Here is an 11,792-nt window from a genome sequence, read left to right on the forward strand (position 1 = left end):
ACACGTGCCAGGTCAGCTTTCATCATGCATATTTTTTGTGTGTTTGGATGTCTCTATTAGCCAATGACATTGCTAGAGGCAAAATTGGAGCTTCCCACAATAAGTAGCTCCAAGGCTCTATCTGCTATCAAAGAGCACTTCGCTGCACTGTGCCAGCCTTCTGGAAGACACAGAGATAGATGCCTTTTCTTTTATATTATTGGCTAGTGGACCAGAGGTACCTAAGAAAGAACGACCACATTTTTAGGTTCCGTGAGTCTGGATTGCAATTTAAGGAAAGGAAGAAGAACAAAGGGATAGTCAACCATGGCCATTCCAGTAACCATGCAGTTCAATGGTCTAGAGGTAGAGGCCCTCTCGCTCCTTGCTCAGAGGGGCGTGGTGGCTTACTTCCTCATATTTAGACCAGCACACTTACTTCAACATAAGCACTTGAGAGACACAAGAGTCTTCCGCTTGTACAAATTGGATTTGTTCAAGGAAGGAAGGAAAGAGGGAAGGAAGGAAGGAAGGGAGGGAGGAAGGAAGGAAGAAGCAACAGTAGCATAGGACATAAGAGCAGGTGTCCAGACTGAAACTGATGCTAGGCCTAAGCAGGGAATGTGTCCACTAAGATCACACAACATAATCGAAGGGAAAAAGGCTCATGAGCGATCTACTCTCTAGCACATACACTAATGGATATGGTTCCTTGGGATGCTTTTTGACCCTATACTTCTTATGCTACTCAGTTTCTTTAGGGTTTTATTTTGCCTTCCGTAATTTGGGTCTTTGATTATGAAGAGGTACTTGATTTTTATTCATCATGAAGCAAGAGTGATATTTTACAAATGACTTAGCAATCAATAAGTAATAATGACTTATGAATTACAATTAACAAGTAATAATGGCTTATTAATTATAATTAATGAGTAATAACCAAATAATAAGTAATAATGACTTATTACTCTACGATGTAGTAATTAATAAGACTAGAGTACAAAGGTTTGCCATGTTACCACTACTTGTGAGTAATTGGAGAATTATGCTATTAAGTGGAAAATTGGACTTTGAGCCGAAACTGAAGGTAGAACTGATGGCTTGTCACTCTGGCAGGAGTACATTTTAGGCAGAGGGCAAGAAAGGGGACTTACGGAGCAAGGTAAAACCAGCAAAATAAAACAAACCCCCTCTTGCTCTCTATGCTTTAAAAAAATCACTTTTTCAGAGAAAAAAAGTAATAGTGCTGAATTTACTTATTTGGCTTTTATAGTGGCATCAAAAGCAAAAGGTATTTTGTGAAAATAAAATTTCACACTCCTTGCAGAGAAAAAGCCACTGATCCTCCAGGGACATATAATGATTTTTTTTTTGTTACTCTGTGATCAATTTTTTATGACTTATTATCTTTTCACATATATTTATATTTCTAATGAAAGTTTAGAATTGGTAAAATTGTGCATAAACTTCAGGTAGACTGAGTGAAGGGAGTCAGTGTGTGTGTTTGCTCATGTACATACGTGTGTGTGTGTGTGTGTGTGTGTGTGTGTCTATCTGTCTGTCTGTCTGTCTGAAGAAGTCATTGTTGAGCTGTGCCTGGTGTGGCAGGGCTGTAATCTAGATAGCACTGTAGATGCTGAAGCAGCAGGTTTGGCATGCTCTCTGGGCCTGCCTAGGCTACCAAATGAGTTGAAGGTTGGCATGAGCTACACTGGGGTATCAGCACTACAGAAAAGCATTTGATGGTTTGGGGGAATTTCCTGGAGTATTCTAAGCATACTGTTCTTCCTAAATGAGCACAGCTGGCATCCTTTTTAAAAATTGTTTTTATTTTTTTTATTTTTTATTGGATATTTTATTTACAATTCAGATGTTATCCCCTTACCCCATTTCCCCCACCCACTTAGGAACTCCTATCACATCCCCCTCCTCCTGATTCTATGAGGATGTCCCCCCACCTATCCCCCACACTTTCACCTCCCTACCCACGAATTCCCCCATACTCAGTGTTCAGCCTTCATGGGACCAAGGATCTCCTCTCCCACCTATACCTGACATTGTTATCCTCCCCTACATATACAGCTGGAGCCAGGGGTCCCTCCCTATGTGCTCCCAGGCTGGTGGTTTAGACCCTGGGAGCTCTGGTTGGTTGGTATTGTTGCTCTCCTCATGGGGCCACAAACCCTTTCAGCTCCTTCAGTCTTCTCTCTAACTCCTCCATTGGGAACCCCCTGATCAGTTCAATAGTTAGCTGTGCACAGCTGGCATCCTTAACAGCAACGTAGTTATGTCACTTTTTTTGAAAAAAAAAAAAAAAGATGTTATTTTATTGTATGGTTATAAGTGATTTGCCTGCACTTACATCTATACACCACTAGGAGGTCAGAAGAAGGCACCAAATCTCCAGGAACTGGGGTTACAAGTGGTTGTGAGCCATCATCTGGGTGCTGGAAACTGACTCCTGGTTTTCTGCAAGAGCAACAAGTGTTCTTAACCACTGCTCCATTGTCAAATCACTTTTACCTGGTGCCATTTAAAAGAAAGCATTTAAGGGGAGGCGACAGGGAGGCCAACGTGCTAAACTACTGTAGGAAAACTGGTCTCAGCTTGAAAACAAAGCTTCTCCTTTATACCCTGGTCAGCAGGGAGTGAGCTAAATCACTTAGATGGCAGTTATTGTGTGCTCATAAGGACAGGTGAAGCCTCCATGTCCTTTTAGCTACAGACATGAGTGGGTCAACTTTTGAAAAAATTATATCATTGTGTAGGATCCTGGGAACTGATAGTTCAGTATCTGCCTTAGTGACTTCTGGTATTTGAATTATCTCTTCTGAGAATACCAGGGTCAACAGATTCACAGAAAAATGTGCTGTTTACAGATTAGGAATATGTGTCATAAAAGGGTAAGTAGTGTAAAGTGTCTAGACATTACTGACCACCCCGGGGTATGTTGTGGGCTCTAGAGCATTCAGCTCCCTTACACAAGAAGCCCAGTTGTGTAAACTCACCAAGTAGAATCAATCCCCTGGTTAAACAGTATGCATTCACTGTACTTGAAATTTGACCAAGCTGGGGACTGTGGAAGGAGTTCAGGCAGAAATAAGGCTCCTTGCTAGTGTTGTATATGTGTGTTGCAGGGCTGAGGCAGAATCACGTAGGACAAAGATGACTATGCTAGAACCTTAAAATCTTTCATTATTCACAGCACACAAACAAGTTCCAGAGAGAGGGAGCCATGGCTGCAGTGATACTGGAGAGCATCTTTCTGAAGCGCTCCCAACAGAAAAAGAAAACATCACCTTTAAACTTTAAGAAGCGCCTATTTCTCTTGACTGTACACAAACTTTCATACTATGAATATGACTTTGAACGTGGGGTAAGTTTCCCAAAGGAGGAGCCCATATTTCACCATTTCAAGGACATAGTCTCAGATCTTTTGTGAGACACGAGGTATGTCTTCCATGGTAGAAAGGGGTGGTGGGTAGGAATTAAGTAGAGCTAAGTACGTCAAACTTTAAAAAATATTTCCTAGGCCTACAGGTAGGTACAGTCATGCCTGGGAAAAAAGTCAAGTGTGTTAAGAAGTTGTTCAGAATGTCTTACCAAGAGCAATGGTGGCACATGCCTTTAATCCCAGCACTTGGGAGGCAGAGGCAGAAGGATTTCTGAGTTCAAGGCCAGCCTGGTCGACAGAGTGAGTTCCAGGACAGCCAAGGCTACACAGAGAAACTCTGTCTCGAAAAACGAAAAAAAAAAAAGTCTTACCATAGAATTGAGTGGTTGGTAAGAACTCACTATATGCTTGTTGAGAATAAAATCCAAGAATTTGACATTGCCTTTTTATTTCTTTTTTTAAAGTATTTATTTATTTTACATATATGAGTACACTGTAGCTGGCTTCAGACACACAAGAAGAGGGTGTCAGATCCCATTACAGATAGTCGTGAGCCACCATGTGGTTGCTGGGAATTGAACTCAGAACCTCTGGAAGAACAGTCAGTGCTTTTAACTGCTGAGCCATCTCTCCAGCCCTGCCTTTTTATTTCTGTGACAAAAATACATATAGTCATTTATTCTTCTATGTTATCTGTTTCCCATTTGTCATTTAAAGGTTAGATAAAACCTTTTTAAACATTTCTAAAACGTTTTTTTTTTAAGCTAACAGGTTCTACCAAGCACAGTAGCACATACTTTTAATCCCAGCACTTGTGTTCTAGGCCAGCCAGGGCTACAGAGTGAGACCTTGTGTCAAAAACAAAAACCAGGTTCTGTTAGGCTGCAAGTACCACCTCACCACAGAGGGTCATTAGATAACAGTGTAAACATCTAGTTGCTTGATCACTTGTAATCTTTCTTCATTTTCTTCCTCATTCTTTCCTTCAGAGAAGAGGCAGTAAAAAAGGTTCCATAGATGTTGAGAAGATCACGTGTGTTGAAACAGTAGTTCCTGAAAAAAATCCTCCACCAGAAAGACAGATTCCGGTAAGATGAGGCCCGTGTCAATGAGGGGGAGCTACAGATCGTAAGGCACTTGAAACTCTCAAATACTCTAAATACAATGGTGGCAGTGTAGTATGTTGTAGAACACAGTTTTGTTTTCTTAGAAAATTCTTCACCGGGAGCCAGCCAGATTGCTTACTGGGGAGGCGAACTTCTTGCCAACTCTGATGACTTGAGTTCTAGCCCTGAAAATTGTCCTCTCACCTCCACATGAGAACTGTGGCCTCACATGTGAACACACACACACACACACACACACACACACACACACACACACGAAACAGATAGAAAACAAAAATGCAAGAAAATAGTTTTTTTTTCATTCAGGCTGGGAGATGGTAAAGTGCTTGCCACAGCAAGGCCAAGGGCTTGAGTATCCCCAGAACTCACCTAAAGCCAGATCTGGTAGTGCATGCACTTCTGCAAACTCAGCCCTCCTATGGCAAGATGGGAGGTGGAGACAGGAGAACTCCTGGAAGCTCAAGGTTCAACTAGTCTCATATATGCAGCAGCTGAAAAAAGTGACCATGTCTCAAAGAAGGTGGGAGGTGAGGACTGATATCTGAGGCTGTCCTCTGACCTCCATAGGTATGTTCCTGCAAATACATACATACATACATACATACATACAGAAATTTTTAAAATGGCTTTCTTTTTTTGAAGATTTATTTTTAAATGTATGTATGGTGCTTATATGTATGTATATATGTGGTTATGCATGTGTTTCATATCTGTATCTATATCTAATATGTATCTATATCTATATCTATCTACTCATATACATTATATAATTAGAATACAATGCTACTATATACCTTGATTTATTTTCTTTGGGAGGTAGTTGGTGTTTTAGATATTTTTTCCTGGGTGTGTATGGCATAAGTGTACACAAATACATGTGCACCTGTTTAAGTGTCTATGGGAGCCAGGTACCTTTCTCTGTTTCCTTCTTTTCCTGAAAAAAAAAAATTTTTAATTATGTTTATTTATTTATGTATTAATGTGTGTTTGTATGTGTTTATTTCTTGATTATTTGAGACAGAGTCTCACCATGTAGCACTTGCTAGCCAGGAATTCATTATGTAGACCAGGCTGAATTTAAATTCAGAGACTCACCTGCCTCTGCCTGCCCCCTCAGTGCTAGGATTAAAAGCTGTGGCAGCATGCCCGGCTGCACTTAGTTGTTTATTGGTTTGTTTGTTTGTTGCATGTAAGTGCAAATGTACCACAGCTTGACTATGGAAGCCAGAGGCCAACTCGTGGAAATCAGTTCTTGCCTTCCACCATGAAGGTCCTGGAGATTGAACTCAGGTCATCAGGCTTGGTGACAAGTGCCTTGACTCTCCGAGCCATTTGGGGAACTGGAGTTACAGGACATTATAAACTGCCAAGTTGGGATTGAGAATCAAATCCAGGTTCTCTGAAAAAGCAGCCAAACCATTGGGCCATCTCCTCAGGAACTATCTCCCTGCCCCCCTTTTTAAGGTTCGTTCACTATTTTGTGAATGTATATGTGCATGTAAGTGCACCACATGCATGCCTGGTAGCTGGTGCCGTGGAGGCCAGAACACTGCATCAGTTCTGGTGTTGGATGCATCCCCTGGAACTGAACTTGAAGGCGGTTGTAAGCCTCTATGTAGGCACTAGGAACCAAATCTGAGTCCTTTGCAAGATTAGCAAGTACTCTTTGCTTTTTCTAGTTTTTTTTTTTTTTTTTTTGAGCAGGGTTGTGTGTGTGTGTGTGTGTGTGTCTGTGTGTGTGTGTGTGGCCCTAGCTATCCTGGAACTTGTTCTGTAGACCAAGCTGGCCTCAAACTCAGAGATTCCACCAGTCTCTGCCTTCCTAGTGCTGGGATTAAAGGCATGTGCCACGACCATCTGGTTTAGCAAATGCTCTTAACTACTGAGCCGTCTTCTGCCCCAAACATTTTTAAGGTATTTGAATGTTTTGCCTACATGTATATAAACATGTAGTGTGTGCATGGAGGCCAGAAGTTACAGGTGTTTGTGCTGTGGGTCCTCAGACGTAAACTGAGTCCCTGCAACAACAGGCACTATTTTTTTTTTTTTTTTTTTTTTTTTTTTGGTTTTTTGAGACAGGGTTTCTCTGTGTAGCCCTGGCTGTCCTGGAACTCACTCTGTAGACCAGGCTGGCCTCGAACTCAGAAATCCGCCTGCCTCTGCCTCCCACGTGCTGGGATTAAAGGCGTGCACCACCACCACCCGGCTACAGGCACTATTCTTAACTGCTGAGCCATCTCTCCAATTCCAATAATGCTTTTATTATTTTTTGTTTATATTATTCCATTTCATTTTCTAGAAGTTGAAAACTACATAGGATGTAATTTTCTCCATTCTTTATAACATGAGATATTTTAAATAACAGTTAAATTTTTGGAGAAAAAATATTTCATTGCTGACATTTTTACCTGTAAGACTGAACAATAATGTGTCATTTGTGAATTGCATGTTTCTCCTTTGACCCACTTTTTGGGGTATTTACTGAGTTTCTAACACTTTCAAAGACATCTTGATATAAGATAATCAGTCCTTTGTTACTATTGTTGTGTTGAAAATATTCTTCCAGTTTTTTAATCTTTGAGTTTGGTTTTGGTTTATTTTATTCTGCCCAAAGTCTCTTTCCTTCCTCCAGCCTATCTCCTCCTCCTCCTCCTCTTCCTCCTCCTCATCCTCCTTCTTTGAGAAATGGTCTCACTATGTATTTCTGGCTGGCCAGGGTGGCCTTGAACTTATGAAAAGCTCTGCTCCCAGATGGTAAGATTAAACATATATGCCACCACACATAGCTCTTTATTTCTTCTTTTTGTTTCTCTTTTTTCCTGTTTGTATTTTTGACAGTCTGACAGTCTCCCTCTGTAGCACAAGTAGCCCAGGTTGGCTTAGGCTCCCTCTGTACCCAGGCTCCCACGCCCTGGGATTATAGCTGTGTACCATCATACTGACATCCTCATTTCTCTGTAACTGTTTTTATTTTTCTCCAGTGCTGGTAATTGAGTCTAGAACATCATGTGTATAAGGAAGCAGTCTAGCACTGAGCTACAGCCCTATTCCATCATAGTTCTCCTTTCATCTTATTTGCTTAAACCCATCCGAACTATACATTGGGGTGTGATGTGAAATAGCTATCTGATTCCTAGCACCAATTGTTGAGAAACTACATTTTTTGCTCATGATTTGAAATGTCTATGGGGCTATTGGAATGGAAGTAATCATTAAGAAATTATTTTGGCACCTGGAGAGATGGCTCAGTAGTTAACAGCAATTGTTGCTCTTGCAGAGACATAAGTACAACTCCTAGCATCCCCAGTGGATGGCTCTCACTGTCACCATAACTCTAGGTTGGGGGCAAAGCATGTCATTTTCTGGCATCTATGGAATACACATATAAATAAATATAAAATGAATATTTAAAAAATAAAGGTCTGACATTTTTGCTAGAGTTTTTTGATGCCACGGTAGAAGATTCCCAGTACTGAAAGAAACTGGGAAAAGAGAAGCACTTGTGTCTTAGTTACTTTTCTATTACTGTATAAACACCATGGCCAAAACAACTTATAAAAGAAAATGTTTAGGGGCTGGAGAGATGGCTTTGTGGTTAAGAGGACTGTCTGCACTTCCAGAGGTCCTGAGTTCAATTCCCAGCAACCACATGGTGGCTCACAACCATCTGTAATGGGATCTGGTGCCCTCTTCTAGCATGCAAGAATATATGCAGGTAGAGCATTCATACACATAAATAAATAAACATTTAGAAAAGTAAAGAAAATGTTTAATTTGGGGCTTATGGTTTCAGAGGGGTAGAGTCTATGATGGTGGAGCAAAGGCACTCCAGAGGAACAGCTGAGAGCTTACATCACGATCCACACCTCAGAAGCTGAGAGGTTGGAAATGAGTCTTCTGAAACCTCCAAAGCTACCCCCACACACTCCTAATCCTTCCCCAAATGTTCCACCAACCAGGGAGCAAGTATTCAAATTCATGAGCCAATGGAGGCCATTCTCATCCAAACCACATCCATAGGTAACCAACCCTACTTCCTTTTTTCATTACAGAGGAGGGGTGAGGAGTCTAGTGAAATGGAACAGATTTCAATCATTGAAAGGTTCCCGTACCCATTCCAGGTGAGTTATTTTATCTAATGCACTCTAGAAAAGCCTCTGTAAGGAGTAATTAGGAATGAGTTGAAGGATACTAGGTCCCAGTCAGCAGAAATTGAAGTTGTCAAGGAAGACATGTTAAGGAAACAGGCCTGTTTGGCCCACTGCACTATGTTAGTATGCCCGTCACTAAGATGAGTTTCCAAAAGAGAGTTTCCTTTACAAGGCAGATGGTTGTAGAAGTAGGAGATCCACATCTCAAAGGAGTCTTCCCTGCTAGGGTTGGAGGACATTATTGAAAACATAAGCAGGGCAACATAAGGTATGGAGACATGTGGTTAAAGATAATCAGTTGTTGGCAAATGCAGGATCAATTGTCATGGCTCTTCATGGGATACATATCAGAAATGGTATGATCTGAGGGTGGAGTTTTTGTCTCTATTAGAATATTCTTTGAGAATCGGCACAGGCACAAGTGAAGAGCCAATGGTTTCTCCTAATTTCCTCTCTCTATCCTACCCCTTCTAATTTTTTTTCTCTCTCTCAGCCCCCTCTCGTCCCTCGAATCCCCCTCTCCTAACCTTCCCCCCCTCTATCTTCCTTTCCCTCCTGACCCCACCTCCCTTTTAGTCTTCTCCCTCTCTATCCCAGACTCTCCATCGTAATCTTCCTCTTCTCTCCTTCACCCACTTAAAAAATGATGAGATCTCTCCACGAGATGTAAGGCAGGTCTCAAACTTACAACCCTCCCTACCATAGCCTCCCAGCTGCTTGGATTACAGGCTTACTAATTATTGCTACCACACCCAGTCAGAACTGGTAACTCTGGTCGGTAAGAGACCTTGGAGGTCCTTGAAAAGTAACCCAGGCAACAATTATTATAATTAATTCTGTGTCAGGGGTCTTTAAAGCAAAGCTGGGGCTGACTAATACATACCTCAGCTGTGTTATTTGCAGGATTAATGTTTTCCTTTTTGAAGTCAAATAAAAACAAAAAAAGTAGGTGACTGTAAATGAGATTGGCCCAGCTGTGTTTGTTGACTAATAATGATATAAATTAAGGATTCTGTTCTTCTATGGAATCTTAGACATCTTTATGTCTTATTCTTGAATGCCAACATTCATGAGAATGGCTCTCAGGTCCTTAGAAGATACTTCTGAGCTGCCAATGGCATATATTTACTATCGGAAGCCCTTTATTTAGTAAATATGCTCCTGGGCAACAAGACCAACAGGCAAAAAGAAAAAAAATGTAAATAAGCAAAGGCTTATTTATTTATTTATTTACATTTTAGAAATTTACACACAATATATGAAATTGACAAGCATATTTACTTTTGCGTTTTCCCTATGTACCACAGTTTCTTTCCATCTACACCTCAAAAAGCTTACAAATCAGCAGGAACCCTATTCTGTTAGGTCTTGTTTGTGATGACTAAATTGAGAAAGACACTCTGCTTATTGACTGCTCATCTCACTTCCTCCTGGTTCTGCATGTCTATTTAATGGTGGTCATGTGGGTTGAAAAGGGGAGGGAAGGGATAGTATATGAGGACATTCAGTATGGGGAAGGCTTATTAGATATTAATATACTTTCTGGTCTAGTCTGAAACAAAGGAAGAGTGTCTTTTTGATAGATACGATGTAAGCCATAGAAGAGAGTACAATTTGGGCTTCCAGTTGGCTTGTTTGTATCCTGAGAGCTGTGTAGGTCACATGAAGTGAATGTAGCAGCCTCTGAGCAGTGAAAGTCAGAAAAGGAAGTGGAAAGTCTCAGGGGAGGGGGCTTTCTGTCATGGATTTATGAGCATAGCAAGGCCAACAGGCAAAAAGAAAAATGTAAAATGATTTCATGTTACTGACAGAAAACTTGTGAAGGTAGGGTGTTTGTGACATTGTTTTTATTATCACTGTCTTTGAACATGATCTTGTTGAGCAGATAATGAAGAACAGCATTAATTAAGAATAATTCATAATTCAAAAAACTGTATTTGACTTTACAATTCATTGTGTGATATCTATTAACCTTATGAGAGTTAGACCCCAAACTTTTTTTGACATTGTTACTATGTACCCAAGGCTAGCTAGAGTTCACCATCCTTCTGCCTCAACTTCCTGAGTAATGGGCTTACAGGTATATGTCACCATGCTTGACTTTAGAATCAAATCCTTTATATTTTATGCATCTCTTGTAATACCCGACACAATGAAAATGGTGTTTGAAGAATACTGATGGAGTTGACAATAATCCCAGATATATTCTTATTCAATACAAAATAAATTTGTAGTTTTAATTTGGGTTTGTTTTGACAAATATTAGTGAGAAAAAAAACAACTGGAGACAGGTGTAATCATCACAAATTAAAATTTTACCCTGTCTTATCCAAGCCCCCTCCAAAATCTTAAAAAGTTTAAGTCATATAATTCAATTTCTTCCATACAAACCAAAATTTAATACTGAAATCATAAATATCCTCTGCTAAAGGAAAAATTCTACCAAGAACTAAGGGAAACATTGTAAAGTAAATAGACACATAAAACATGCATTAATGGGATTTAAGAGTATTCAAAAGCCAAGAGCTTTGAAGTTTTACATCCTTGGACACGAGTAGTTCAGGAATTCTTCAGCCGGTTTACCTGACCCTTGAACCACTGCTAACTGAAGACGCTGTTTGTTTTTTCTTTCTTTTATACAACAAATATACAATGCTATACCTTAAGACTCACTCATTGCTCTGAGATCTTTCTTTTTGCCTTCTGAGCCCTAACCTTAGAATTTACTGTGTTTGCCACTCCAGGTCGTATATGATGAAGGACCTCTCTATGTTTTCTCCCCAACTGAAGAGCTGAGAAAGCGCTGGATTCACCAGCTCAAAAATGGTGAGAATTGCTTGAAAGTAAACTAGTTTTAGAAAGGAAAAGAAGAAAATTGTAAGAAAGGAGAGGAGAGGAGAGGAGAGGAGAGGAGAGGAGAGGAGAAGAGAGGAGAAGAGAGGAGAAGAGAGGAGAGAGAGAGGAGAGAGAGAGAGAGAAAGGAAAAGGAATTCATAAAATGGAAAAGGGACCTCAGCAGGGGGTAATAGAGGGAGGAGAAAAGGAGAGTGAGAGAGGGTGTTTTGCCTCAACAGATTAATAGTCCATCATAGGAACAAAAGATAACTTAATAGACTGAGAGTTCAAACCAAGTTCCATCAT

At 40.4% G+C, this 11,792-nt stretch overlaps 1 protein-coding gene across 1 annotated transcript; it reads left to right on the forward strand.

The window, feature by feature from the left end:
• Positions 1-3,187: 3,187 nt before the first annotated feature.
• Positions 3,188-11,477, forward strand: LOC143433805 (tyrosine-protein kinase BTK-like; the record flags this gene model as incomplete). The annotated part of the gene is made up of 4 exons (XM_076706275.1): positions 3,188-3,355; positions 4,363-4,461; positions 8,553-8,621; positions 11,396-11,477. Coding segments are annotated over exons 1-4 (391 nt in total), but the record flags the coding sequence as incomplete, so codon positions are not given.
• Positions 11,478-11,792: the final 315 nt, after the last annotated feature.

The sequence above is a fragment of the Arvicanthis niloticus genome, unplaced genomic scaffold, assembly GCF_011762505.2.
Source record: "Arvicanthis niloticus isolate mArvNil1 unplaced genomic scaffold, mArvNil1.pat.X pat_scaffold_1789_arrow_ctg1, whole genome shotgun sequence".
Lineage (NCBI taxonomy): Eukaryota > Metazoa > Chordata > Mammalia > Rodentia > Muridae > Arvicanthis > Arvicanthis niloticus.